Consider the following 27,875-nt stretch of genomic DNA (forward strand, 5'->3'; position numbering starts at 1 on the left):
AAAGTCAATGTATTTTGACAAGAAGCCACCATGGACAGGTGAGCATTAGAAGTGAAACTTTTTTGGTCAAATTTCAGCCCACTTTAGTTCAGCAAGTAAAGCTAATGGTTGGTGATCACAAGGTTGTGAGTTTGAGGCCCGTTATTGTGTTATTTGCTGTTTGGCCCAACAGGATATGTGTCTTTACTTGATGTTTGAAGGCTATCGATATGAAAAACGACAAGCAACAATGAAAACATTTTGTCTCTGTGGCCAAAAGTGTTAGACCATAGCTCACTTCTTTCAGAAACAACCAATAAACACTCATTGTTGACATCATTGCACAAAAATATTCTCTGTTAATGTGTTTAAATGTGTTTTTAATGTTTGCACATTTCTGTTTACAAAAGATTGCACTGCTTCTGTGGCTTCAGTGCACGCGCACTGAAGATTGCGCAAGGAAAAGTAGGTGTATGTGCTTCTTTTGTATTTCTGCCTGCCGTATATTGTAACGTTGAACAACCGGGTGTGGAGGCCATTATGCGCTTGCGTGATCCAAATCAGGTTTCCGGATCCAAATTGGGAAGTGACAACTACTTCCGCGATGTGACGCCACTAGGGGAAATTGAAGATGGCCGATGGCAAGTGAGTGGAAGCTAAACTTCGCTAGAACCAGTGATAAAATACGCTAAAGTACAACTTTTTCACGCATGCGTTTTCACTCTGCGGTGCACAGAAACAGCGGTCATTTTTCTACACGCCCTACTTGTGAATTGGTGGTTTGACTTGCCGCCGTTTTTCTGTAAATGTCTGGCTAAACGGCGTGTTAGCCCGCAGTGTTAGCCACCTTAGCAGCTATAGTAGCGCCTGCTTTGTGTTTTTGTCTGCTGGTGTGGATGGATACGCGTCCGCGGGCTGGACGTTAAACCGAACAGCTTCTTCATTTTGGACTTTTGGGATTTAGGAGTCTTTTATCCTTGTTCTTCAGGTGGAGTCCAGCCTGTGCACCGCGCTGACTGCTTTTAATTGAAGTTTAACTCTAAAACAAAGCCTTAATAACTCTCGGACGCGGACTGTTCCAACAACCTGAATTCCAGCCATTGGTTTGTTCCACTTGTATGACATTTTACAATCGTTAAACATGGATTCGACGCGCACACACCCAGACAACCCCCAAACGAGCAGCACAAGGGGCGACTCGAGCAGCGGCAGCGACCCCGCGTCTCCCGCCGGCAGCCCCGGGCAGGAAGCCGCCGCGGGGCCCGGAGGAGGCAACGTGTTCGCCAACGACGGCAGCTTCATGGAGATGTTCAAGAAAAAGATGGAGGAGGCGGAGAAGAAGAGGAATAAGGAGGTTCAGCAGCAGCAGCACACAGGTGGAGACGCGAGAGCCACCGAGCAGGGACAGTCCACAGTGGGAAAGAAGCCCCCTCCCGTGACGAGCTTTGTAAGGGGTTTGGCAGTTGTAAGATGAGATAAGACGTAGAATTCAACACATTCAGATTAAAGCGAGATAGCCAGGAACTCCCTTTGGCACTTCTATTCCACCATTAATGCCCTTGACCATCATTTCATCATACATCATTTTAAACACAGATATTTGTATATTTCATAAGCAAATCCATGATGTAGAGCAGACTAGGACTAAGGATGCTCCTCACTGATGGTTTGTCTTGGTGGTGCAGCAGGAGACTAAATGTAGACCTGCACCGGTGTAATCTCCATCATTGGCAGTCGGTGTGCAGGAGCTCGTGTAACGGTGTCAGTCTTCTATCCCCTAACCCAGGTGGGGAAGCGCAGAGGCGGTGTGTTCCTAAAGACCGGCATGGTTGCAAAGAAGCAGAAAGAGGACGGCGAGGTAAGTATAGGAAGGCGTCGACTGCTTGAATGCTGCCTGTCCGACTTGCAACTGCTGTTAAATACCTCCACCTCCTCCTCCGCAGGGTAGGGAGCCGGGCAAGAGCGATGCTTGGTCAAAGTACATGGCCGAGGTGAAAAAGTACAAAGCTCACCAGTGTGGCGACGATGATAAAACCAGGCCTCTGGTCAAGTAAGCTCCTAAAGGTGGCCGTGAAGCGACATGTTTTGAGGGAGTGATCACCCGGGAGACGCTCTGGGACTGGACCTCTTACCGCCAGTTTAATTTACCATTCACTTTCAGTTGTTCACACTCTGCTTAATTTGATTATTTTTTTGTATTTGTTGGTGTGGTAAGTGGATCAGGAACTTGGCATACTTGATTTTCTTTTTGTTTTGTGATATATCACATTTGATTTGCTGATATTCAAGTCAAGGTTTCAATTAAATCTACACTGCCCAGTTTAGTTGTGTTGGCTGGCTGTCACACACTACCTCAGCTCCTGTTTGCTCTTTGTCTGGGGGAAAATATTGAATGTGTATCGTGTCCTTTTCACTGGACACTGAAACGGTGTCATTGATTCCACTTGATGCAGTATATGAAGTGTGGCTGCATTAAAACAATTGTTACATTCAAGATTTTAAGGCATTTTAATTAAAAGTAGGTTTGAAATCTGTACAGAAAAGAATTCATTTAAGAATCCAGTACAATGAAAAGGTGTACAGCTTCCATTGGAAAAAGTCAAATTCATCAATTTGCATTCAGTTTACATTTCTTACAGGTTTCAGTGATAATTACATAAAACAGCACCAAATAGACATCAACCACACATCAGAGAGGGAGGTTCACAAACACACAGTCCAAAACTCATCCAGACCACATGCACACACACCCACACCGCACATTTAAAAATGATCTTCCCATTTAAAGTCCATTCATCCCTTCTCCCTATCCACAGTGATATAGGTCTATCTATGTAAACATTGACAAACTGCATTTGTCATTTCATTTAACAATCCTATGAAGAACAGTATTAAAATTTTATCAAATTGTTTTACAAAAAAAGTTATAGTTGACTGGTATTCATAAAACAGTTGAGCTGATCTTGGATCATGAGTGTACTTAAGTCTTTGTTTCAGACCCTATTACGAGTCTTCACTCAAAGCGTCGTTCTGTCCTGATTTGTCCCAACACCTCATCTCGCTCGGCAGCGTCCATCCAGCTGTATCATAGCGTTTTCCGCTTAGCGTCGCCTCCCTGGCTCTGACTGACATCTGGACAGGAAGAATAGATATCGAAATGTAAGTGAAGAGCACAGGCCGATCCAACATGTCTGCAGACAAATAAGATGGCTACATGAAAACATGCCACTGCCACCGGACAAACAGGAGGGAACGGGACCACACGGATACAGAGGGCACTTGAGGAAAGGAGGAAGGGGCGTGGCTGGAGCAGAGTTTTGGGGAGAGGGGAGGGTCCGAGTTTACCTGAGAAAGCGAGCTGCAAGTGAGGAGGCAGAGCAACCTGAGACCCTGACTGGAGACTCTTATACAGATCTGAGGAGACAGGACAGGCGGACAAGAAACGAAAAAGGGAATGGACCGTAACAAAACGTGACAGACGGAGGGGTGGAGAAGATGGAAGAAGTGAATTCAGTCCAGTGAGAGAGAGGTGGGACAGTAACCAAAAGAGAATTGGCAGAATTATGGCAACACAGAAGAAAATGGGAAAAATGAAACAAAATGGGAGAACGTCAAACAGGAGAAAAATCACAGCTTACATCCAGACGCACAATATGACGATAAAACAATGGTGTTTAAACAACACAACGAGCCCCAACACATGAATGACAAAGACAACAGCAGAGCAACATACTGACACACATACACACACACACACACGGTGCCCGTCTATGATACGAGAACAGAGGAGGACGTTTAGATTTAACACGTTATCTATTTGTGGGTGTGGGTGCGGGAGATTTGACTAATACTCTGTCATGGTGTGTCGGCGAGAATGCGTCACTCACTCTGGGTCAGGGCGGATAACGCGGCGTTGCTACTGGCCGCTGAGCTGCTGGGTGCTGTGCTGGAGCCCGCCGTGCCCATGGGAGACAGGTTGAGCAGTGAGGGGAACTGGAAGGGCAAGGAGACGGGGACCAGACCACCCAGCATCCCGAACCCCAGGGGGAGAGTAGGGGGAGAGCCGAGCAGGCCGGCGCTCCCTGTAGTGGACACCTGGGAGACGGGACGTGGAGTTAATATGTGGGAAATCACCCGTTGTGATGCTTTCTGGCAACAATATGTGGATTGTCAGCACAGTGAGGTCAAACAAAGTCAGGTGTACCTTCTATCTGTGAAAGTGCCGATTCCTAATGGAATTCAAATTACACATTAGATGCATTATTTCTGAAATGGCCGTGGTGTATCGGAGTACAAACCTGCGCCAACTGAGACGAGACCGATGATGGGACAGACACAACTGGCTTGACCCCCTGAGGTGTCCCGCCCCCTGGCCTCTGCCGCTGAGCCGGGTTGGCGCAGGCCGTCGCGGGGGAGGCACTGGATCCTGAAAGTTTGCTTATGGATGAGGTGTTAATAAGGCTGGTGTTGGTGCTGTTGCTGTTCGGGGTCTTCTGGCTCCCTGGGGAGGCGTAGCTGCTTTGCCCCGGCTTGGTCGCTCCTCCTTGGGCACCTGAGAACTGCGGGCGGAACCCCGCTGCGCTTTTGGGAGCGTACTGATGGATGATGGGCGTCGCCTGAGACCTTGAGATGGAGGGTGAGGCGGAGGTGGTGACGGTGTTGGGGGCACGGGCGGTGAGCTTGACGATGGGCGGGGTGCTGCTGTGGGCTGACTTGGTGAGGGTGGCATGCATCGGGGTGATGAAGTTGGACTGCGACTGCGACTGCACCCCGGTATGCGAGAGGGAGAGGGTGGTGGGGGAGGATTTACTCTGTGGGGTCAGAGGGAGTCGGGTCGTCTGCAGGGTTTTGGGGGTCATGTGAACGGACGACGAGAGGGTGTGGAGCCGAGACTGAGGTGAGGTGATGATGAGCGTGTCACCACTGTTGACCTTATTATTATTGCTGCCTCTGAGGAGGCCGGCGGGGGCAGTGGAGACCCCCGTCTTTGAACCTGGGGGCACGAGTGGAGACGCAGTCGGCGGTGGGCGTGGTTTCGGGGGCGATGGTGAAGGAGCCAGGTTTGCTTTAGCCACGCCCACCCCGACAGGTCGCTGAGTGTTCAACACCGAGTGTCTGTGTGCCTGTGCCAGGGCCTTCATGCCCCCCAGCCCATCCACCCTCACTGAGGGCAGCGGGGAGGAGGAGATGGAGAGAGGCCGAGCGAGGAGGGTGGAAGAAGGCGAAGAGGTAGACATGTAGTGAGGAGCGCTCGGGCCGGGAGTGCTGACGGAGCTCTTCTTCTGCTGCTGGAGGAGTTGTGAGGCGTGGAGGGAGGAGGGGATGATGGCCGCCTTGGCGCCCTCCGGGGAGGGGGGGCTGTCGCCCTGAGCGAGGCCCTTGGCTGCGTTGCCCAGGATGGCCAAAGCCTGGGAGATGGAGTCCAGGGAGGGAGCCGACAGGTCCTCGTCAAGGGAGTCGAGGCAAATGGGCTCTGGAGGTGACTGCGGTCGCTTGGCAACCTGGGCCACCAGGGAAGGCGTGGCACCTGCTGAGGGTGTGGACCGCTGAACCCACACAATCTCCTGAAATGATAAGACAAGAGTTACACAAACGTACACACAATATAAGTAAAACTGAGGCCTCTGATGTGAATCTCTGTCGGAGATGTGATTTTATATTATCACTTCTAACTGGAGTTCCTGAAATGACTGGACTTTACCTTAGTAGCCATGTAATGAGCAGAATTATACACAATAACATGCGACTCATAGACAGGAATGTCGGCACCCTTTAGGAGCTGCTGGCTGCATGTGGCTGCATGTGCCTGCATGTGTTTAGTTTGCTTTTGCAAAGTTAAACAAAAACCTCTCACGGTTCCTTGGAACTAATCCCTCAGTGCAGAGGTCACTTGATTACGTCTCTGAATTTCCAAGAGCCTCATAGCAGAAATAGGACAGCCAGCGAGGAACTGAAGAGCTCAACTTCTTATCGACTAAAAACCGTCAATGAGCGCAAAAGGTGTGAAATGCATGGTAGTGAAGCTGGGAGTCAAACCTTGGGCCGGGCTTTGGGTGTGCTCATCATCCTTTTCTTTGCCCTGGAGGAAGCAGGAAGAGTGCATGAAAGTGTGAAAAGGAGAAACTCATTCATTCATAAGGTGTCTGAGTGATGGTTCAGCTGACTCACGTGTAGCCTGTCAGGTGACCGTGGGCCATGATGCTCTCTTTAAACAACATCCTGCAAGCAGAGGTTACAACATGAAACTGTGCTGTCATGACCTCTAACACAACTGAGGAAAAGAAACACACACGCACACGCACACACACCGACATCAACTCACCTGGCCTGCATCCAGCCCTTGGGCCAGAGCAGTTTCACCTCCGTCTCCATGAAGGCCTTCAGGTAGTCCTCCAGAGAGAGAGAGTTCTTGCCCTCCAACTCGTAGCAGCTCAGCTTCACCCGGACCAGATTACACAGCAACGACCTGGAGAGCAAACGCGCACACACACACACAATACATACTCAATCACGCAAGAGTACAAACTGATGACGGCAGCTTAAAAACCAGGTTGCGCTATAAATGGCAACAAAATCCCTGGGAAAGCGACGGCGGCAATGTGCCGATGTAAAATGGCCGCCCGCCCTTAGAGGAACTGACCTGAGTTTGTCATCCCACACAAACTTCTTGCGAGGCCCCATCACTCTCTTCCCCGGCTTCTCCTCGTCGTCGTCCTCTGAGCCGTTCTTCTCCCCCTCCCCAGACTGTTGCCTGAGGAACGCAGGAGAACTTATCACACACACTGACGCACACACACTATCGGCGAAGGTAGCAGGTGAAGTAGAAGAAGAAGCGTCCTTACTTTGCCACCTTGGCGATGCAGTCCATGTTGTAGCGGGCGATCTGCTCGGGCATCACGCTGCACACCGCCAGCTTCAGCTTCAGCAGGGGCGTTCGCAGGCGGTCGTCCTGCGCAACGGCGAGAAGACACAAGTTACAAATCTCACTCACACACACACGCGTATGCAGGGCAGCGGCACACTAAATATAGACCCGGACAGCAGAGCCGGCAGCTATGACGACAATCACTGAACGTTATATTCAAAAGGACCCGGGCCGCTTAGGATCCAGCTACATTCTCCTGATCAGAGATCCTGAGCAGCGTGTGATGTTTTACAGGACGCCACCAAAACCTTTTAACTCCCAGGAAATCAGTGGGCGACACAGGTTTTCTGCTCATTTGTTTGTGAACAGCCTGAAGTCGTGACATGACACCGCCTGCACATCATTCACACTGTGCTCCACTGCAGCACTCACTTGTTTGCTTTGCTGCATGAAAAGGCAATGTATCATTTAGACTCAGGTGTCACTGTTCGTGCTGCGGGTCAAGACAGGAACCGGCAGCGAGACATTTTTGCCAGGAATCTGTGGTAATTGGGCCGTGTCAGAGTGACGAGGAACACCTGTGCTTTGCGATCACTTCTCTGGTCTGGTGCGGACGTTGTGACCGTCTGTGTTCCAGCTCTGACCTTGTGAATGTCGCCACACTGGCACACCTACGTGCAGCAGCAGCAGGCATTAATGTTATTAGTCACTCTTGTGCTTTTCCTGCAGGGACATGTCAAGATGACTGGTGTGAAACAGGCCTATTAGCACAACATCTAGTCTCACACTCTCACACACACTTACCTGGATGTTGAGGCTGAGCTTCTTCAGCCGTTTGAGCAGAGCTTCTTTATTGCAGGGCACAAAGGCCTCCAGGTGAGAGTAGACGACTGAGCGCACCTCGGCCGGCTGCTCCTGAACCTGCAACTCAATACTAACACACACACACACAGATTCAGGTTTATGTGTGACTTTGTAACGAGCTCCAAAAGAAAAACAGGAGATCCCTGATGGCACTCACTCCAGCAGGATGTTGTTCATGTCCAGCGTGAAGAACTTCTTCCTCCCCTCTTCATCAAACAGCCGGGACGCCTGTCAGGCGAGAGAAGCGTTAGAAACAAGACGTCTCCCTTTCCCAGCAGCGTTTCAAGAAAATCCACGCCACCATGTCAAAGTCTACAAGCTTTTGCAATAGAAGTCGCCGACCTGCAAAAGCAACGTCCAGCGTTTACCAGGAAATCAACACAACACAGCTCTCACCGCTCTGAGGTCTTCGATGCGCTTGATGAGGGGGGCCGGGAGTCCGCTGGGGAGGGGTGGCGGGGGCATCATGGGACCCAGGGAGGCGCGGCCAACGCCTGCTTTGTGCGCCAAGGAGCCGTTCTCTCCCTGGGCCGGACTGGAGGGCTGCGGCGAGTCCAACATGGTGAAATCCAGGTCGCCCATCATGTCCTGCAGCAGGTCGTTGTTGGCCGACCCCAGCAGCGACATGACGGAGGGGTCGGCGCTCAGGTCCCCCATGGTGCAGTCGCTGTTGCCGGTCTTGGCGTGGGCGGTCAGCAGAGCACTGTTGGCGTTGGGCACTTTGGCGTTGGGCCGCGGCGTGACCGTGGCAGCGGCGGGGACGTGCTTCTTGCGCATCTCCTCCTTCTCTCGGGTGAAGCGGCGCAACATGTTCGCCAGCTGAATGGAATCCTTCATCAGCTTCTTCCTCTTCTTCTTCTCTGGCCGGTGAACATTGAGAGCTGAAACTCTGTCGGAGAGAAGAGAAGTGTGTTTATAAATCAAAAAGGTGCGACCCACCTAATTAACGCGGTGACAGTCTAGTTAACAGTTTAGCAAAGTGCTTGTGAAACAGCATCATGTTCACCAACCAACTTCCCCTTTGGCCATGAGGTCATTTTAGTCTACATGGGGAACATATGAACATATGGATCTCTTGCATCACTCCAGCGGCCTCTCACACACACACACACACACACTTAGCTCCGATTCCACAGACTTCCAATGTGCAAAAACAAAACATAACACAGATATGTGCACAAATATCGGTGTTAAACCAAGCGGATAAACAAAAAATATGGAAACACTGGTGACATTGACGTGACACGAACGGACAAACCCACCCTTGTTTTGGAACTTTGTTCTTCCTGGGTTTCTTGTCTTCCAGAATACCACCTTCTTGCTTTTTCCTGCGTTTTTTAATCACCCTCTCTTCACCATCTTTTACCTTCTGTAGACACACGCAACAAAAATAAGATAAAGGTACAATAAGACAATTTAAATGTGTCGGAGCACTTATTTACTCGTCGCCTTAAGTGTGGAGAAAGCAAACTACCTTGAAGTGGTTGTCCTCCGCGTTGGCCTGCTCGCCCTCGGAGTCAGACGCTGCTCTGAACTGCAGAGTTCCCGTGTTGATGTAGAAGCCTCCGTGTTTAGTGGTGAGAGAGGCTGGGACCAGTTCATCATACTGAGGGGAAACATTACAATACAGATACAATAAGTAGTGATCAGAGGATATGGACTTAAATCCCCAACCCCAAAAGTTTGTAATAGCCAAACACTTTCTTATAGCATAGTTGTGTAGCAGTGGCATAGTTTTAGAGAATAAAAACATCTGCTCGACAGTGACATCTGTATACTGCATACATGTGAAAGCATGAGCAGAACTAGAAACCATGTAAGTTTGTAAAAAAGGGAACTCACAGCCTCTGAATTATCTATGAAGGGGTCAGTTTCATCATAGCCGAAGCCGATGTCGATGAGATCCTGTATCCGGTCCCTTTTCTTCTTCTTTGGGCCGGTGCCCTGCAAATCAAAGGGAAAACAGGAACCAATAACAAAACCTAATTCAACACCCAGAACAATCATACACTCGCTCTGAAGTTAGCACACTTACATATTTACTCTCAAATTTCCTCGCCAGCTCTTCCACCTCGCGTCTCTCCTTGTCGTCGTCTGCGAAGGGGTCGCTGGGGTCGAGGGGAGGCGCGAGGCCTTTAGGGACAGATGAACTTGCACGCTTTACCTGGAGGGACGAGAAAAACTGGATTGAGATGGGATTGTGATCACAGCTGTGTGTCGCCCTCCTGTGGGTTACAGCATCAAAGAGCCAGAGAGTGGACTGGCAGCTGGAGAGTTGCCGGTTTGCTTCCAGGGCACTGCCGGGGTGCCCTTGAGCAAGGCACCGAACCCCCAAACTGCCCCAGGGGGCGCCGTATCATGGCTGCCCCCTCTGTAAAGCATGTGTGTGTGTGTTGTGATATGGAAGAGGGGCACGCACGCAAGACAAATTTCAGATGACGTGTTTGCATGTGATTTGACTCAATAACAACTTAATTTCCTGTTTAAACTTCCTGCCCTAACTTTGACTTAAAACTTAGGTATATATTTTGCATATGAACAGAGGTTTAAGTGGGTAAATGGGTGTCTGGTGCGCCATGTTGTGATGTTAGTCCTGTCACGGTAAAGGCGTAGTGAAGCTGTCATGTCCTCCTGACCTGAGTTGGAGCAGTAGTAGTAGCAGTAGTAGTAGTTGGAGTCTTTGTGTGGACCAGCTCGCTGTAGCTGAACTCGGCGGAGGCTCGCTCGTTCGGCTCGGTCAGGGTGAGGTTGAGGCGGACCGTCGGTTTCGGCTCCACCGAATCCCCGTCGGCTCCTTTCCCGTTTCCAAACGGATCTCCGCCGCCTCCTCCCGACCCGACGGCCGCCGCACTTCCACCTCCTCCACCTCCATCTTTCCCAAAAGTGATGTCGACGGCCTCATCTTCGCGGCGGCGCTTCTTGTTAGGCTCCGGCGTCGGCGGCGGCGGCGGCGGCGGCGGAGTGTTAAAAGTCGAAATGGTGACGAACGGCACTTTCCTCGGTTCTGCCATTTGCTGCTGCCGCTCCCCGGCACACTCCGGCGGGCGGTGCGGGACTCCGCGAAAGCGCCGCTGGCTGGGAGTCTGAACCTGGAGCGGGGCGATAAGTACAACCTAGCTAGCTGCTCCGCTAGCTAGCTTCAACAGAATGGGTGCTGCGGGCAACACAATTCCCTTTATCTCCCTTCAGCCTGTATTAATCCATAAAGCTCTAGCCCCGGTACCGGCCCGGTCACCTACGAGGGACTCGAACAGCAGCAAATCGCAGTTTTAAGTGCTTCCATTAAAATCTTAGTTAGCTACCGCAAGGAGGAATCCGTAGTAGCCATCTTGATCATTATTATCATTATTCAGCGAGTGTGTGCGTGCGTATGAAAAGAAAGCGGAAGCTACAGAGGAAACGGGTACTATTGTCCAATCAGAGAGCTGGAACTCCCCTCCCGACACGCCCACCGGACAGACAAGCGCGAATGTAGCGGAGGTGATTGTTCTGCACAGGCGGGATGTTTGGACTGAGAGCTGCACACTACAGTGAAACACACACACACACACACACACACACACTCTCTCTATCTATCTATCTTTCTATCTATCTATCTATCTATCCTTAAAATACAGAATTATAAAGCAATGTAATAACTATTTAACAAACAAGAAATACAGAGAACAGAGTCAAAGAACAGCTTTTAATGCAAGATGGGGTTAATAAAGGATGTACACATTTGGTTTGACACAATATACAGTATAAACATGTAATGGGGTGCATGTACATTTGACCTTGTTCATTCTTGTATGTGTTTGCTTTCCCCTCCAGCCTTATCATGTGTTATACAGGCGTCTGTGTTAGCAGTATGAAATTCCTGTTAGACTAAATTACATCTGGAACTAAATATGTAAAACGATTTAAAAAGTAGGTCAGTTTCAGTAGAATTTATGGTAAAAACATTCATATTCAGTATCTGGGAATTATAAAACAGACTGAGAGACAGTCAAACTCATGAAATGCTGTTTATTCGCAGATTATGTGGTGCATCTGAGCACTTCATCGAAATTGGAGCACATGTAATGGGTGTAGTTGGTACATCTGGGGTAAAATCACACCCTTCAAGTTCTGCTTGAAACCAATTAATCTCGTATTATCACTGAACAGAGACCAGCAAAGGAGATGAAGTCAGACAAGGACACAGAGAAGTGGTTTTCTCCCAGGAGGTCACTTTGGGTATTTTAGGCATGTCAAACAGCGAATTCCAGAGCTTGTTTTGACTGAAAGAGAATGTGTTGCCTCTGGTTGATTGCTATAAAGTTGAAGCTGTTGTGACGCATCTTTATTGCAGCAAATCTCAGGTGCAGGCAAGATCATTCTGTCATCTGTTCATGACTTTGTGCTCCTAAACATGGGCACGTGTGTTTGTATCACCCATATGGAAGCTGCATCTTTGTGTAATTCTGCATCCCCTCTTCTCTAAGCTGTGACCTCTCGATCACAGGCATAAAGACGAAATAAGGGTCTCCTCACAAACAGTATTTTGCCAAAGGCCAGCGTGAACGATACCGGCACACCTTAATGTACTATAACTACCATTAATCCTTGTTCTGCTGTCACGTCCAACATGTCTGCCATCAGTTGGCTTAGCAGCATCTCCTCCATTGGGGCCCATAGGAAAGAGGTAGAGCTCCAGAATTTCAACCACATCATCTAGATGGCACTAGGATCATTTGCTGCAAGTTCGGGGCAAATTTAAATTGTGATAAAATTCGGGAAAAATGTCATAGGGTCACCACTCTGATCATCTACATGTGGTTGAATTTGTCGGGTTTGAGAGAGCGCATTTCTCTCTGTTGAATCCATATATTTGTAATTCTGATTTTGAAAGTCAGTGCCTCCCCAGCCACGACCCTCACCGCACGTCACTGAATAGCTTAGAATTGAATGCACAATAACAGGGTAGCTATGTTTATACATGGCATTAGGCCCTGTTTAATTTAAAACACAATTTCATACAATATATATAGTAGGGGGGTCCCTGCTCCATCGCTCCATCAGTTTGGGGGTCCTTGGCCTGAAAAACATTGAAGACCCCTGCTTTTTAGCAAATCGCACAACACGTTGCTGTATATCATACCACACGTGTATGCTGTGTGCAAGTTGTATACATTGTAAATACTCACTTTCCCAGCCAGATGCACATTGTCCTCTATATCTACCGCATGTATTTTATCTAGCATATTTTTTGCACCAGGTGATTCCTTTCACTCTCCACTGTACTGGAACTGTTGCAGTGATTTCTCTCAGGATAATAACCTTATCAAGTGACATTGATGACATCAGCATTGGGGGAGCTACGGTGGTTCCAGTCTCTTCTCCCACTACTGCAATTTGTCATTGTTAGTAAAATGGAGGCAGTCTATACAAATGCCAGACAGCGGACCAACGTTTCCATCATATTTAGGGACATGCTTGGATTTAATTACATTAACTACAACTATGAAAGACAAGACTGTAGCATCAACCTTTCAATGATTTCATCAAGCCATAACAGTAGCGTCATTGTCATGTCTGAAGTGAATTCTGGTCCATCCATCTTCTCTACTGTGCCTTTGCCATGATTTCTTAGCTGCACTTCACTACATTAGGTGAGGTCTGTACCCGGTTAGAGGTGGGTCGGGTCCTTCGTGTCTCTGCTGAAGTTTTCCTCAAATATAAGGTCAAACCTGCACCTTTATGCAAGACAAATCCTAGTTCAACCACTGTACACATTTTATCAGTACCATTACATCTCATGTCAAAGTTGAGAATTAGTTTTAGGGTCATGCTCGCTAACAGCCTGCAATACAGTTAATAGGAACGTTCCATATTCAAGTGTTTACATTTTGTTTCTCAACAACTGTAGTTTGTGTAAGTGTGTTAAGTAGTTTGATGAATCCCTTTGTTGACAATGGAGCAGACACCGGATTTGAGTAAATGTCAAATGAATCAACACACATATGAAGTTAAACTGTAAAAAACAGCCATTTTATTTGCAGTCATTTAAGACCAGTCAGCGGTGGCACCACCCCACTCAGACACCTGGGCAGTGGGGGCGGTGGACCAGTCCTCTGTGGCGGGCTGGGTGCTCCAGTCCTCAGCTGAAAGATACAACACAAACATTAACATCTAGCTATTAAAAAGTACACAGCTGACATGTTTGAATGATGACTGATAACATAACTCACCAGGGAAGGTCTCACCGGTCTTGACAGGTGCAGCAGCTGAAAGGTAGAGATCCAAGTTATGCTTTTGGGTAAAGTCACTTTAAATGATCAACAGCACTGTCAAATCTAATAAAACAACTTCCACCTCATCTGTGGTCTTACATCATGAATTTAACAGTTGTGGCTCAGGTTACTATCAAACCCTAGTCATAGGACAGACGTCCTCATAGTGTTAGCGAAACCCGGCCGAGTCACTCTGGCACACTTCCGACACCTAAACACCGACGTCAGTGCCTGGCTTTAACAGTGTGCGTACAGGGCAGAGACCTAACCTCAATTACACAAGCAGCAGAATTCTAGCCCAAGTCTGGATCAATGACAGCAAGTCAACTTACGTGCAGGGAACTGCTGGATGGGCACAGAGGGCACAGCGACACCCTCAGACCAATCAGCCACCTCAGGCTGGGTGAACTCAGCCGCTGGGGCGCTCCACTCGCCCTGGAACTCCTCCTTTCCAACAGCCTTCTCAGCAGCCGCCTGCTCCTCCTTCTCAATCTGCACAGAGCACATACGTCAGAGTGATTAGAAACAATAGGAGCAATTAATAAAAGCTGCTTATGGAACACTGCAACACGTCTTACCTCTTCAGGGTCCCTGTAGAAGTAGAGATCAGGCATGACCTCCCATGGGTGATCCCTGGAGATGGTTCCCCTCATCCTGAGAACCTCCCTGGCCAGCATCCACCACATCAGACCCACAGAGTGGTGACCCTGCACACGGTTCAAACATGTTTAATCACTGCATACAAACATTGACCATCACTGCTTATTCTCATCAACTTGCTTGGTCGGTGGAACCATAATACATGAAGCCTGACACATTGAGCTATGTTCTGTAGCAAGACCTTCACCCCCCTGACCTCAGTACTTCAGAAAGGGGATAAGAAAGGTCAGGCATTTCTTTAGCACACGTCCTACACCCAGAACTGCACTGACAGGACAGCACCGGGCTCTAACTGTGTGCAGGAGACAGACTTAACAAAAACCTAGTCTGACTCTTCACTGAAGCACAGAGGTACATCAACCACCTGCTAACAGATTTCAGTTTGACATGAGCAGATGTCCATTCATGAGTCACCTTGTTGTTGCAGGGGATAGCGATGTCCACGTATCTCAGCGGGGAGTCGGTGTTGCACAGGGCGATGGTGGGGATGTTGACGTATGAGGCCTCAGTCAGTGGCTGGTGGTCGGCACGGGGATCTGTCACGATCAGGAGGCGGGGCTCTCTGAAAGCTGCCTGGATCTGATTGGTGAATGTACCAGGGGTGAAGCGACCGTGGAAGGTGGTGGCACCGGTGGCAGAGGCAAACTTCAGCACTGCTCTCTACAGGGGAAACAGAGGATTGTAAGTCAAATATATTGAACCTTCCCCTCATCTGTGGTCTTACATCATGAAGTTGGCAGTTGTGGCTCAGGTCACTATCAAACGCTAGTCATAGGACAGCCGTCCTCATAGTGTTAGCGAAAACCCGGCCAAGTCACTCTGGCACACTTCCGACACCTAAACACCGACGTCAGTGCCTGGCTTTAACAGTGTGCATACATTAAACAGCCATAACACAAGCAGCAGCATTGCAGTCTCATACCTGTCCGGTGTTCCTGGATGAGATGACGCACACATCAGCTGGGTTCTCAATGGCAACAATGGCCCTGGCAGCCAGCAGCAGCTTCTCCCAGGTCTTCTTCAGGTTGACGATGTACACACCTGCCCATTAAACACAGAACACTTTACTTTAGATATCCATTTGTTCAGCCTGTGGATTTGTGTGCAACCTAAGCGGAGTATAGGTGAAAAAAAGCTATTGCTCAGATCTCAACTTCCCACAGTATTCAGACACTCACCGTCACTTTTCCTCTTGTAGACATACTGCTCCATCTGGAAGTCCAGGTTGGTACCTCCCAGGTGGGTTCCTGCTGCCAGGAACTTCAGCACATCCTCCTCCTTCATTTGAAGGACATCTAGACCTCCGGACATCGTGACCGCTTTCCCTGCGTTACGAATTAGACGGGAGAGCTGGAAAGGAGGAAGGAATACAGGGGTAAGAGTTATATACATACCGCACGTGTTCAAAGTAATCTAAGATGCAATAGAGGTAAAGAAATGTTTTAATATAAAGTGTAATATGTTGCATCTCTGAATAAGAGCAGGACGGGTCTCCGCGTTACATTTTGTTTGACTTCAACCGCAGTCCATCACTCCAACATCCGGGGACTTTAGCCTGGGTCTTTAAGGTAACATCAGAACTGATCTAAATGTGTTATAGACCTTAACATAACGTATTCTGTAAAATGTATATGTATTGTACAAACACTTAACATGATAATGTGAAAATTAATTTGATGCGGAAATGCGGAGCACGGGAAGCGTCCGCGTGTCGGTGGCTAACGTTAGCATTGCACTTAGCATAATTCGCAAACGGACGGTTTCAGGCTAAACTAACGGAGCAGCTCGGTCATATACTTCTCTTTTAAATGCTTAAAGGTATTATTATGCTTTATTATACGTTTATTACACATTTAAGGTTCTGTTTGCAATAATAAGGCTGGTTTAAACTCACCACGAAACAAAGCCGTATGGAAGTCTGACCACACGGTGTAAAAGAGGGCGCTTAGAGGAAATGACGTCAAATTTATACCGCATATCCAAGCGTCTGATTGGTTGGAATTAATAGCCGCAGTTCTCGAGTTCCGTCGCTAGATGGTGTTGTGTGCCTCTCCGTGCAGTCGGATGGGTAACCCCATATTAAGACAATAGGGATGGAAAGACCATATTAAGACAATGCTGAGACGATGAAAAGCTGACTGTGTTGTGCAACGTTATTTGCCAGAGATAAAGAGTAGGAGATAATATGTACACAGTGGGATTGCAGCAAAGTTGAAAAATGTTTTAAAAGAATTTGGTTTAATGTGCTTGGAGAAGTAAGCAGTCATAAATGGACTACATCTGATGTAAACAAACAAGGACAGCGTAGACTTAAATAAGAGTGTTTTCAGACGCTGTGGTGCATTAGAATGCTTGTTAATTTGATGGGGTTGCGTTTGGATGAGGGTCAAGGACATAGTGGAGATGGATCTTACAAATAAGGCTACTAGAGATTGATTAGAACATGGTGTGTTCTGGGAAGTGACACAGTTAAAACACAGCATGTGGAAATGATCAAAACAATCTGGAACAGGGAGTTCAGACTATGGACTATGATTCATTCTCAATGTTACCCCGAGAACATACATTTGTTTTTCAGATGTTGCGATTGATCTAAACTAACCCTAACACCACGTGTCAAATACATCAATCGTAGTATGGATTGTTTCCTTTCCTGACAAAGATTAATGATGCTAAAACTTATTAATTGTGTTTGTGTCACATTTTCACACAGGTATTGTGCTCCTTATAATACTGTTAATATGTTTGATGACAACTTTTATATTAATCCAAAAGAGTGGAAAGGGTTGATACACCTGTTGGATAAATGGCTATTTTTAGATACTTTATTTGTTCCTGATTTATGAGTTAAGATTATTTTATTGGACGGTCAAAGAACATTCAACACCCACCTCATAAATTCAAGAAAATTGCTATGTTTACAGAAAATCTGCTTGGACAAAGAGAGAATATTGAAGTTGTCATTGTTTATTTATCATATCCAAGCACACATGTTCAATTTACCATAAGTGCGTAGAGATGATTGCATTAACTTTTGATGTAGTAAAGTTTTCAATATCGGATCAATACTGAAACATGGATCCTCTTGAAAAATACACCAAAAACTGACTTCTTTCTTTGGCTCATTTATTTAGCACATATGTATAGAAAACAAATCAAATGAAACAGCACAATTGTTTCCTCTTGCCTGACAAACTTTTACTGGCTGTGCTGAGCTCCTATTTGATGTAAAGGCACCACTCCTCCTGTGCTGCTTATCTGTGACTGGCTGCAGCCCTCTGATAAGTCTTTGGCCTTCGTGTTCTGGCAGACAGCTGCAATAAACGGATCATTTATGTCTCGCTAATCTTTTGGTCGTGTCCCAAATTCTTTCCACCACTTCCAGTGAAATGTTCCATATCATCTAGCGTGACTCAGACCAAAGTAAGGCTCAGACTCACTCCTACTTTCACTGCACTACAAAACAGATTGGTTAAACTTCTACACTAATCAGCTATTAGACTACTTGTAACACTGTAGGTATCAGGGTTTATCTAATTACCAATTTGACTCATTATGTCTCATATGTATTAACTTGAGTCAAATACTTCATAACTTTAAGAGAGGCAGTGCTATTGTGTTTACACCACCAGAAATATAGATAAGGATGATTCAGCAGATTTGTGGTGGTGCGTGTCATGAAGTAGGACACAGATTAAGTGCTTGGGGGGACAAAAGCTTCAGATCTCGTCTGGTCACTCTGACCCGATCACACTTTTCCTGTGTCATAACAAACAGCGGCTGTATCTTTACTGCGGGTCAGAGGTCAAGCTTCAGATCAGAATCATTGACAGCGACGAGGAAGCAGGCGAGCACAGAATGAAGAAAGTGAAAACTCGTGTTCCATTCACACAAACAAGGCATTTAGTTCTTATTAAAAAAAGTTAAATACTTTTTTTTTACACTTCAAGCCTAAACATTACAAAAAATACTCAAAGAGAAAAAACAAAAGCCTTCAGTTCATCTACAAAGGTTTGAAACTTTGCCAATGGCCATAACAGAGCAGCAAGGTTAAAGTGCATTACATAAGCTTTATCCTTTCAATAATAAAGCAATGGAATCCCTAGAGGCACATTAAAAAAATCTCAGTTAATGACCAGGAGTCCAGAGAAAAACAAGATAAGAAATAGTGTTGTGAACATACAGTAGCATCAACGCAGTGTATTTATAAAGAGACACACACACACACACACACACACACACACACACACACACACACACACACACACACACACACACACACACACACACACACACACACACACACACACACACACACACACACACACACACACACACACACACGGGGGAGCCCTCTGAGGTCACTGCCTCTCTTTCATGTGCTTTTCCAGACGGCCTGCTTAAGTTCACACTCTATACGTCCAAAATAACAACGGCTGGCTGTTTCATGTTAGTTTGTTATCCTGATACAGGTGTGAACGTGTCCAGTGAGCGGAGCAGGTGGTCTGGTTCATCTTCAAATCAAGTCCCTGAATCGGTGCAAAGCAAAGGTCTTCACACATCCGCCACCTCTCTTCCCGTCCTTACTGTCTTGGCGGCGTCTTGACTTATGTTGTTTTCTCCTCACACGGGCGTCTCACCGTCGATCACGCTCATGACTTCAGTCCCAGGCGAGCCATCATCTGCTCGTACACTGTCCACGCCATGGCGGCCATCATGGTCCTCCTCAGCGAGCGTGGAACGGCTCCCGTGAAGAATCCCTGAAACCCACGTTCCTGTGAGGAAGAGGAGGAGGAGGGGTCAGATGGAAGTTGATCACATCACAGTGTGTGTGTGTGTGTGTGTGTGTGTGTGTGTGTGTGTGTGTGTGTGTGTGTGTGTGTGTGTGTGTGTGTGTGTGTGTGTGTGTGTGTGCGTGCGTGCGTGTGTGTGTGCGTTAGAGCTGGAGAGTTACCGTGAAGATGATTCTGATGGCCTCTGCTGTCCTGAGCTGTGGATTGGACACTTGGATGTGTGTTTTGACCACATCAGCAGGTTGCGTGATCAGCGAGGCCAGCACACCTGCCAGGACCCCGCAGCTGAGGTTTGCCAGGGGGGCGTACACCGACTCCCTGACCTCTGAGGGAAGATCAGGATACAGAATTGAATCACACACGATCACATCGCCTCCTCGCCTGCAACCCTAATGTTTCATCATCAGCCTCTCACCCGTTGGCATGGAGGCCTTGGTCTGGCTGTAGAACATCACGTAGATGCCGGAGAAGGGAACGTCCCTGAGCAGCGTGGCCATCAGTCCAGAGAACAGAGCCCTGGGCCCCTCGGTCTGACACACACTGCGCAGAGCCCCCACCACGCTGCCATAGCGATACTGGCCACTCTATGAACCAGACAAAGCAGATAAAATGTGTTTAAAGGAAGCCGATTGTTCTGGGAGACGACACACGACCCACAGTGGGTGTTTGGACTGTTTGGTCCATCGCACTCAAAGCTCCCTGCTGACCTCAAAGCGCGTCTTAATGACGGTGACGGGCAGCATGAGGACCCCTGCCACAGTTCGGGCCCCGGCCCCCAGCAGCGCGGCGTCTATGGCCCCGGGTCTCCTCTCCTGGAAGAAGTGTTGCTTCAGAGAGTAGAAGGTGCTGAAGTAGAGGCCCACGCCTGGGATGGTCCGGACGAAGGACTGGAGGAGCGCGGGAGGAAGAGAGCAGAGTCACTTGGCGCACTCAAACAAATAACCATCAGATGAGGTTGTTAGAGTGACATTGAGACGCTCTTACTGGTGAAACGCCTTTCCACAGTCCCAGCAGCCTCTCTGTCCGCACCACACTCAGGAACACTGTGAACATCCCCACTCTGGCTGAGCTGAAGAGGGAACAAATGGAATATTGAGGTAACCTGTGACGCCTGACTGACTGACCTATGGTGTGTGTGTGTGTGTGTGTGTGTGTGTGTGTGTGTGTGTGTGTGTGTGTGTGTGTGTGTGTGTGTGTGTGTGTCTCTCTCTCTCACCCGGGCTGCATGCCACTCTGCAACGTCTGCAGTCGGGTCTTGACGAGGTCCAGAGGCTGGAAAAGCAGCGTGGAGCAGGTCCCACTGAGGGAGCCGCACATGAAGGCTTTGATGGCCGGGTGAGCCTGAGGGGGAGACATGGGGGGAAGAGAGTGAGAGAGAGAGAGAGAGGGGGAGACAGGGGGGGGGGGAGAGAGAGAGAGAGAGACAGAGAGAGAGAGAGGGAGGGAGAGGAATTAACTGAATGTCCTGAAAAACGTTCCATAGGTCAACATTCAAATAATGGCATCATTTCTAGTCTGGGACTTTCTCTCTACATTTCAGCTATGATGTCATGGATATTTTTTACATTACATGATGTCATTTAATAATCCATGTAATGCCCTTATAAAGGCGCTGACTTCAGGAAGACAGTAGCTGCAGATCAGACGGCGCGAAGCGAGGTTACCACGACACCCTGTAGTAACCTTATCAGTCAGCAGTGAGCTTTGACCAGTCAGACAGGATGCGCTGACCTTAGATTAGATACAAAAGACATCGTAACAAGATGTCCCCTGCTCACAACCCCTCACGCACACACACACACAATGTAAAAGAAAAGGCGTGCAGAAAAATAAATTGTAAATAACTTATCTGTTTTTCAAATTAAAACAATTATATTATCTGTTGTGTGTAGAAAAATGGAAACCCGTGTAGAAACACCACATGAACTGTAAAAAGGACAAGATCAGGATGGAATCCTTAAAGGAACAAGAAGGAAGTTCAGACTCACCAGTGAGAGTTCCATTTTTCCGCTCTTCTGAAGGACAAAGTCGGATTTCTCAAGGCACAAATTCTTGGTTTTCTTCTCCCACCTGTGCTCTGTGACTCAGACCTGACCAGAGGAGCACAGAGACGTTAATGTACTCCTGCTTTCATCCTTTTAAACAACACTAAACGTCTCCAATGTCAGCCAGCAACGGACTCTCTCACAATGGATGATGGGAGAGGGTACACACTACTTTAAACTGCCATGGATCGCGTACACACACAAACACACACACTGCCCGCCCAACATCGTGCTTCCCATTTGTAACCAACCAGCACAAGACGCTGCTATTCATTAACGAACCGAACTGCATCATGCTTCATATTAGGATGTCTGGATCTTGTGCACGTTTTCCATGTGAGCACGAGCTTGGATTGGAGTCATCTGAATTAGATTTAGACAAGATTTAAATTTAGGAGCCCAAATAAGGGCAAATGGAGGTCAAGAAAATAACACAAAAGTACAAAATTAAAAGTTGGAGCAATATGGCCAAATTTACAGAGACTAAAGACTAAAACAATACTCAAAGGAATATTTAAAATGTTTTGTATTATAAAAAACCCATTTACGAATGTTTTAAATATACTCGAATGTCTACGGATACTACTGTCTACTGCACTACTGCACTTACGTGAGGATGTGAATCATAAATAAGGGGGATTCATTTGAAAACATGTTCTACTTATTAATGGCGCATTCATTAGACTTACCATATCTTATCTGTAGTGTTGCTGTGATAACTCCTCAGCAGTGCGTGACAGCCATGATGGTTATGGTTCAATTACATTCAATAAAACACGAAAGCAATGTTGAATAAGTGACTTCCTTGGTTCCACCTCTTCCTGCGTGTCGCATTGACGGTTATTTTCGCCCACACTCACAGCAAACCGGTCCAGTCTCCGTGTAAATCCCTCTGAGTCGCTATGGCGTCCAGATCAGAGCCAGAACCACCAGAGCGCCCCGTTTTAACTCCTTAAGTGGACGCAGCAGACGGCTGATGTAAAAGTTGGGGACGTGAGTGAAACCGGCCGGTTCCTGTTTGGTGACGCGGTGTCGTAACTGCGTTGAAACCCCGCCCACTCAGTCCACTTCTGGCTCCTGATTGGCCATCTTGAATGTCAGCTGAAAGATTTGGAAGGTTCACTTTTTTTACGATTTACGCACAAATCTGATTTCACGCAGCATTTAAGGGTTTTTAGTTCATGTAGTAGAGGCTTTAAAATGCGACCATGCAATTTGTTAACAAGACAGAAACTTAGTATTCTAAAACAGTGCCACATGGTGTTCGCTTCACTGATGAAATACAATTCATTGATTCGTCACATTGTTCCAAACTCCTATTGATGTTACTCAAAAAATGACGTTGCCTTATAAATGTCCCACATAAAGACAAAGACAGGGAAATATGGTTTCAAATAGTGCAGTGTTATCCTACAAATTGTCGTTCAATTCTCGTCAGTTTGAACAATTAAACATTTCTACACTTTTATTGTATTGTGACTAGATTCTCAACAGATCCGTTCCAATTCTAAAACCTAAGCAAACCCAAGAGAATGAAGATAAAACTTGAGGATTGTTAACACTTTTTATGTTGTATTCACTACAAGCAGTGACCATCTTTTCCATCTAAATGATAAACGGTAGTTTTTATAGGGGAAATTGGGCTGATCAGACAGATCATCAGTTAAAGGTGATACATTTACTCTGTTCTTACCTCGAACTTCTCCATCTTTCTTGACCGATTACTCTGAGGCGAAACCGGTTCTGACTTGCTTGTGTTGATGATAAAAATAAAGCACCGGAGTGCCCCCTTTAGGTGAGACTACGTCATATCAAAAACAACCTTTTAGGGTATGAAAGGATTAAGACACGTGGTCCGGAGGTAGCAGTTTAGAAAGCCTCTTTATTGCCATATACCACCATGTCACAACTGATGATTTCAGAGGTGCAGACAGACATTAAACATGACAAAAGAATAACAGGAGATGCAGTTTCTGGTTCACTTTCTCTTCATTTGGATTTTCTTTAAAGTGTGAAATTGAGCAATCCTTTAATTTTGTGACCGTTTTCTTTGTAACAACACATTCCTCTCACTTCCCAGCAGTGTGAGCCAAAAGCCTCCCCTGAGCACAGCCTGCGAGGGTTTCTTCCCGGTCTTAGATCCTTGCATTGTTTGCAGAAAAGAATCCTCTGACAACTCCTCATGTCTGTATCGAGCCTTTACAGTAAAGTATATAGGCTACAGAGATGACATACAAGGCTATGTCCCAAAATCTACATTATATGGCATCAAACTACTGAATCTGCCTTTAGTTTGTAACAACCTCAGCTGTTGCTCCTTCATCAAGCTGTGCCCTGAGAATACAGTGTGTGTGCTGTGAGCAATAAACTACCCCATCACCCCCTTTTAAGTTTTACCCTGCACATAACAAAAACACTGATAGTGATAAACATAAATCAATGCATGTCCAGAAAAAAAGCCAACAACCCTTCCCATTATAATTCAGTTGTGCTTAAGGCTTTAGTGAATGTTGGCGTCGACTAGCATGTCCATGGTCGTTCTGAAATTTACAAGCTTCTGTTTGACATGTCTGTCCTCTCCTTCAATATATGAATTAAATGCTTTAATGCAGTGGTATATAATGTATAGGCTTAAGTTATTCGTTCATATCTCAGTGCAAAATGAAGAAAGATTAAGCACAGGTACGATCAGATACCTTAAGTATGTCAATGCGTCTCCAATTTTGTCACTGTATGGAAACTTGCCTCTGAATTAACTCTTGCATTATCCAGCCCAAAAGCTTTATCACATGTCGAGAACAAACCGCAGCTAAATTGATAGAATACATTGCAGCACATAAACCTCCATTATAAATTGAGGTAACAGCACGAGCGAGAGCCATAATAAACATGTAGAACTTCCATACTTAACCATTATAAAAACCTTTGCATAAAATACAATTATATAGTGAGATTTGACTTTGGTCCCCTTCCAGTACTCCCTCTCTTCATTTACGTTTAGTCTTCCTTCAATTACAAAAATAGATGCTCAATCCGAGCGGTTACAATTGGAATGTTTGCTTACAAAAATACCCCTCCCCCACCCCCCACCCCAGATAATGAAAAATTAAGCTCAAGAACAGAATTTTGGCCCAAAATAATGCATGCATGTCAGCAAGATTGTCCCAGTTTACTGGCTTTGTGTGTGAAAATGTATCAAGAATGCATAGATTGTCAATGTTAAACAGATCTGGGAGTGAGAGGCTGACACAAGGCTAGACTGGGAAGAACGACCCTAATCCCTGCCTCTGGTTTATACGTTTGCTCTCCCTTCTGTAAATACAGTAATGTTTGCTCATATATGTATTTGCGTCTACTTATGTTGCAGTTCAAATCCTCTAAGGGGTAAGCGGGCACTGTTGGCTGTTCATTCAGGTTTGGGCTCGGGGGTGTCGCCCTTGGGCTCGCTCTCCTCGTCACTTTCGCCCCCAGCGCGGGCGACAACACGCCGTATGGTGAAGGGGAGGTCGCCACGCCTAAAACAGGGAATAGCATCAGTGAGAAGGACAGCAACTAGGAAATTGAAACTTGCAAGACAAAGTAAATACTAGTCACTTAATACAGTTTAAGTTTATGGTTTGAAGTTGATCTATTTTCTCTTTTGCCCACCTGAGTTTGCTCTTCAAGCTGCTGACTTCGCGGTTCATGGCATCTGCGGACTCTGTGACGTCCTCCAGCTCCCTCTGGAGTTTCCTGCGGTTGGCATTGGCTCTCTGAGCCTCTTCCTCAGCCTCCTCAAGCTGACGCTTCAGCTGCTTCATGCGAGAGTTCAACTTATCTACCTTAAGACACAAATGCAGAATACAGAGTTACAGAGTTAGACATGAAAAGGTATTGATGATTTTGATGATACAAAACATAACTTTCATACAATTCAGAACACAAAAAAGGCCAGTGTGAAGCTGCTTATTAGTGACATAAGAAAGTCTGACCTGGTCTTTGTACTGCTCTGTGTTGCGTCTCTCGTCATCCACCTGGAGAATGACCTCCTTCAGTTTCTTCTCTGTGCGCCTCACAAGCTTGGAGGCACCCTGTCTCTCTCTAAGTCACGGGTACAACATTTGTTAGAATAAAGAATGATTTCCATCAGCAGCAGCAGAATCATGGACTATGAATCATAAGGTTTATCCCCAAAAGGCCCACATGCCTATTTATAAATATATACTTGTATTATTCATCATGTCCCACAGTAGAGGCTTTACCTGGTCTCAATGTCCAATTGTTCCTCCAGCTGAGCAATCTTTGCCTCCAGGGCAGCCATGTTGGCCTTGTACTTGGACTTGACGGTTCCCTCCAGCTCCTGCAGTTTCAGTTTCAGCTCCTTGTTCTGACGGTCAAGCTGTGCTCGAGCCCCTTCCACGCGCTGAGAGGAGCTACGCTCTGCAGTCAGCTCCACATTCATCTGGTCAGTCTATTGGGGTGAGACGGGAAGCATGAGTTTATGCTGAACACATCACTGTGACTAGGGTTCAACATGTTTGTAGTTTGAAAAAGCCTACAGAAACTTTACATTAAAACTCATACTGGGCCAATAGTTTAAGATGTAAGATGTAGCCACACTAAGTCAAAGCCTTATTCAGGTGGTTCTCTACAGACCTGCAGCATGGCTTTCTTCAGCCTGTCATTGACCAGCTCAGTGTTGCACTGCTCCTCCTCCAGCTCCTCCTCCAGCTGAGCAATACGAGCCTCCAGCCTTCTCCTCTCCTCCGCAATCTGGGCGCTGAGAAAGAGAGACGAGGAATACGGGAACTGGGTCAATAATAACTGATTCAGACATTAACACAACATTATCATTTTATGCGAGTCTGAGACTTCTTACTTTTTGCCAGACTGGTTGTTAATCTCATCCTGGAGCTCGTCTCTCTCCTGCTGTGCCTGTCTCTTCACCCGCTCTGCAGCTGCCAGCTCCTACAGAGGATCAACAAACAACGCCACTGTTTATATGCGACAGCTCTTGAAATAAGTGGCTTTTCCGACTAAGTGCTTAGAGAAGGTTTATTTACTTGTAAAATACAAGTAAGAGAGGCAGGGAAATAGAAGAGAGAAGAAGTGTGAATGCTGACCTCCTGCATCTGGATCATATCAGCCTCCATGCCCTTAAGTTTCTTCTCTGACTCTTTGCTCACGGCAAGGATCTCCTCTCTGGACATGCGAGTGTCCTCCAGCTCCCTGATGAGGTCCTTCATCTGGGCCTGGAGAGAAAAACAACAAAGAGCAAAGATCAGTCAGTCTGTCTGCGTTTGTCTTTATTCATTTCTAAATGGGTACTGATGCTTCAATGCTCCTTTTCAACCCTGTTCAAACATGAATAATCTGACAACAGCAGGACTTTTCAATGGAAAGTATAAAATAAAAACCAGATATACACAATAAGCCATTAAAAAGGCTTCCGGAGTGCCATCAACAATATAAAAGACAAACCGTCTAAGGCAGAAGACGCAACTGTTGTCCGTTTGTTAAACATGGATCTTATTTGAAGTCTACAGAGCATTTTTCTCAGGAATTGACTCACTTGGAGTTTCTTCAGCTGTTTCAGGGCCTCATCACGGTTCTTGTTGGCCATGTCGATACCCGTCTCCAGCTCCTTCAGGTCTAGTTCAAGCTTCTTGCGTGCTGCCACGGCTCCAGAACGCTGCTTCCTCTCATCCTCAAGCTCCATCTCCATCTCCCGCACCTGATGAACGTATTATCAACAGCAAGGTCACCCAATGCAAAGAAAAATAATTACATATGCTTACATCTTCTAAACAATGGTTACTTGGATGCCCTCTCTATTTTATCAGTACCTGTTTGATCAGGGCCCTCTTCTTCTCCTCGCCCATCTCATCCCGTCCTGACAGGTCCCTCTCATACTGGGCCTTCATGGCCTGCATGTTGACCTCCAGACGCAGCTTGGCATCTTCTGTGGCCTGCAGTTCATCTTCCAGCTCTTCCAGCTGAGTCCTCATCTCATCCAGCTGCTGCTCCATGCCTCGTTTGGACTTCTCCAGCTCATGGACCTACAGGACACGGGAAGAGGGAGGACAGTGAAGTAGGTCTGGGGAGGATAGTATGATGCGGGACTAATGGGAGAAGCCTAAAGATGACTTACACTCTTGCCAACATCATCCTTAGAGGATACCAGGTCCTCCATCTCAGCCCGCAGCAGTTTGTTGTTGCGGTCCACTTCGTCCTTGATGTCCATCAGAGATTCCAGCTCACGGGTCAAAGACAGTACCCGGGTATCCTTCTCTCTGGCCTCACCCTCAGCTCGGTCACGCTCCTCTGCATAGCGTGCAGAGATGTTCTTCTCCTCTGCCAGCATCTGGAGAAATTGAAGGGAGGGATGGGACAAAGTATTAAAAGATTGTCAATGTCAATATGTGGATGTAATAGA

General features: G+C 46.9%; 5 protein-coding genes and 2 non-coding genes across 10 annotated transcripts in view; 1 reads left to right on the forward strand and 6 right to left on the reverse strand.

The window, feature by feature from the left end:
• Positions 1 to 588: 588 nt before the first annotated feature.
• On the forward strand, positions 589 to 2,473 carry trir (telomerase RNA component interacting RNase). Its single transcript, XM_076142752.1, has 3 exons — positions 589 to 1,426; positions 1,766 to 1,837; positions 1,923 to 2,473. Exons 1-3 carry the CDS (start codon positions 1,121 to 1,123, stop codon positions 2,031 to 2,033), a joined length of 489 nt encoding a protein of 162 aa, XP_075998867.1. The 5' UTR covers positions 589 to 1,120; the 3' UTR covers positions 2,034 to 2,473.
• Positions 2,474 to 2,498: 25 nt separating this feature from the next.
• On the reverse strand, positions 2,499 to 11,065 carry ubn2b (ubinuclein 2b). Of its 2 annotated transcripts, XM_076142748.1 has the most exons (17): positions 10,345 to 11,065; positions 9,744 to 9,872; positions 9,551 to 9,652; positions 9,183 to 9,314; positions 8,971 to 9,077; positions 8,105 to 8,597; positions 7,866 to 7,936; positions 7,649 to 7,778; positions 6,822 to 6,928; positions 6,620 to 6,730; positions 6,302 to 6,445; positions 6,148 to 6,198; positions 6,016 to 6,058; positions 4,278 to 5,543; positions 3,867 to 4,074; positions 3,325 to 3,393; positions 2,499 to 3,111 (listed from the first exon to the last, which is right to left on the reverse strand). In XM_076142748.1, exons 1-17 carry the CDS (start codon positions 10,717 to 10,719, stop codon positions 3,065 to 3,067), a joined length of 3,585 nt encoding a protein of 1,194 aa, XP_075998863.1. In that variant the 5' UTR covers positions 10,720 to 11,065; the 3' UTR covers positions 2,499 to 3,064. The 2 variants fall into 2 exon arrangements, with proteins under 2 accessions (XP_075998863.1, XP_075998864.1); XM_076142749.1 differs by lacking the exon at positions 3,325 to 3,393.
• A 2,628-nt stretch (positions 11,066 to 13,693) lies between these two features.
• On the reverse strand, positions 13,694 to 16,625 carry rpsa (ribosomal protein SA). Its single transcript, XM_076142945.1, has 8 exons — positions 16,517 to 16,625; positions 15,801 to 15,972; positions 15,545 to 15,663; positions 15,037 to 15,282; positions 14,541 to 14,669; positions 14,295 to 14,454; positions 13,921 to 13,956; positions 13,694 to 13,833 (listed from the first exon to the last, which is right to left on the reverse strand). The coding sequence occupies exons 2-8, from the start codon at positions 15,931 to 15,933 to the stop codon at positions 13,736 to 13,738; spliced, it is 921 nt and encodes a 306-aa protein (XP_075999060.1). The 5' UTR covers positions 15,934 to 15,972; positions 16,517 to 16,625; the 3' UTR covers positions 13,694 to 13,735.
• LOC142992771 (small nucleolar RNA SNORA62/SNORA6 family) lies at positions 14,076 to 14,214 on the reverse strand. The gene has a single exon (XR_012961071.1). It is a non-coding gene; the product is annotated as a small nucleolar RNA SNORA62/SNORA6 family (small nucleolar RNA).
• Positions 15,361 to 15,500, reverse strand: LOC142992770 (small nucleolar RNA SNORA62/SNORA6 family). The gene has a single exon (XR_012961070.1). It is a non-coding gene; the product is annotated as a small nucleolar RNA SNORA62/SNORA6 family (small nucleolar RNA).
• A 1,877-nt stretch (positions 16,626 to 18,502) lies between the features above and the next one.
• On the reverse strand, positions 18,503 to 22,464 carry LOC142992404 (mitochondrial glycine transporter A-like). Of its 2 annotated transcripts, XM_076142826.1 has the most exons (8): positions 22,150 to 22,464; positions 21,404 to 21,505; positions 20,632 to 20,756; positions 20,400 to 20,484; positions 20,123 to 20,302; positions 19,831 to 19,999; positions 19,577 to 19,740; positions 18,503 to 19,397 (listed from the first exon to the last, which is right to left on the reverse strand). In XM_076142826.1, exons 2-8 carry the CDS (start codon positions 21,416 to 21,418, stop codon positions 19,275 to 19,277), a joined length of 861 nt encoding a protein of 286 aa, XP_075998941.1. In that variant the 5' UTR covers positions 21,419 to 21,505; positions 22,150 to 22,464; the 3' UTR covers positions 18,503 to 19,274. The 2 variants fall into 2 exon arrangements, with proteins under 2 accessions (XP_075998941.1, XP_075998940.1); XM_076142825.1 differs by lacking the exon at positions 22,150 to 22,464 and having other exon boundaries at positions 21,404 to 21,698.
• An 858-nt stretch (positions 22,465 to 23,322) lies between these two features.
• The window catches only part of LOC142992403 (myosin-9-like), a 28,087-nt gene continuing 23,534 nt past the window's right edge, over positions 23,323 to 27,875 (reverse strand). For both annotated transcript variants that reach the window (XM_076142824.1, XM_076142823.1), the window contains 10 exons: positions 27,591 to 27,803; positions 27,286 to 27,498; positions 27,012 to 27,173; positions 26,563 to 26,691; positions 26,319 to 26,407; positions 26,096 to 26,219; positions 25,702 to 25,910; positions 25,432 to 25,540; positions 25,109 to 25,281; positions 23,323 to 24,975 (listed from right to left, as the gene is read on the reverse strand). In XM_076142824.1, the coding sequence (XP_075998939.1) occupies positions 24,867 to 24,975; positions 25,109 to 25,281; positions 25,432 to 25,540; positions 25,702 to 25,910; positions 26,096 to 26,219; positions 26,319 to 26,407; positions 26,563 to 26,691; positions 27,012 to 27,173; positions 27,286 to 27,498; positions 27,591 to 27,803 (1,530 nt within the window). In that variant the 3' untranslated portion in view covers positions 23,323 to 24,866. The remainder of the gene's footprint in view (positions 24,976 to 25,108; positions 25,282 to 25,431; positions 25,541 to 25,701; positions 25,911 to 26,095; positions 26,220 to 26,318; positions 26,408 to 26,562; positions 26,692 to 27,011; positions 27,174 to 27,285; positions 27,499 to 27,590; positions 27,804 to 27,875) is intronic.

Source organism: Genypterus blacodes, unplaced genomic scaffold (genome assembly GCF_046128005.1).
Source record: "Genypterus blacodes isolate CSIRO-AG114 ecotype Tasmania unplaced genomic scaffold, CSIRO-AGI_Gbla_v1 ptg000022l_1, whole genome shotgun sequence".
NCBI lineage: Eukaryota > Metazoa > Chordata > Actinopteri > Ophidiiformes > Ophidiidae > Genypterus > Genypterus blacodes.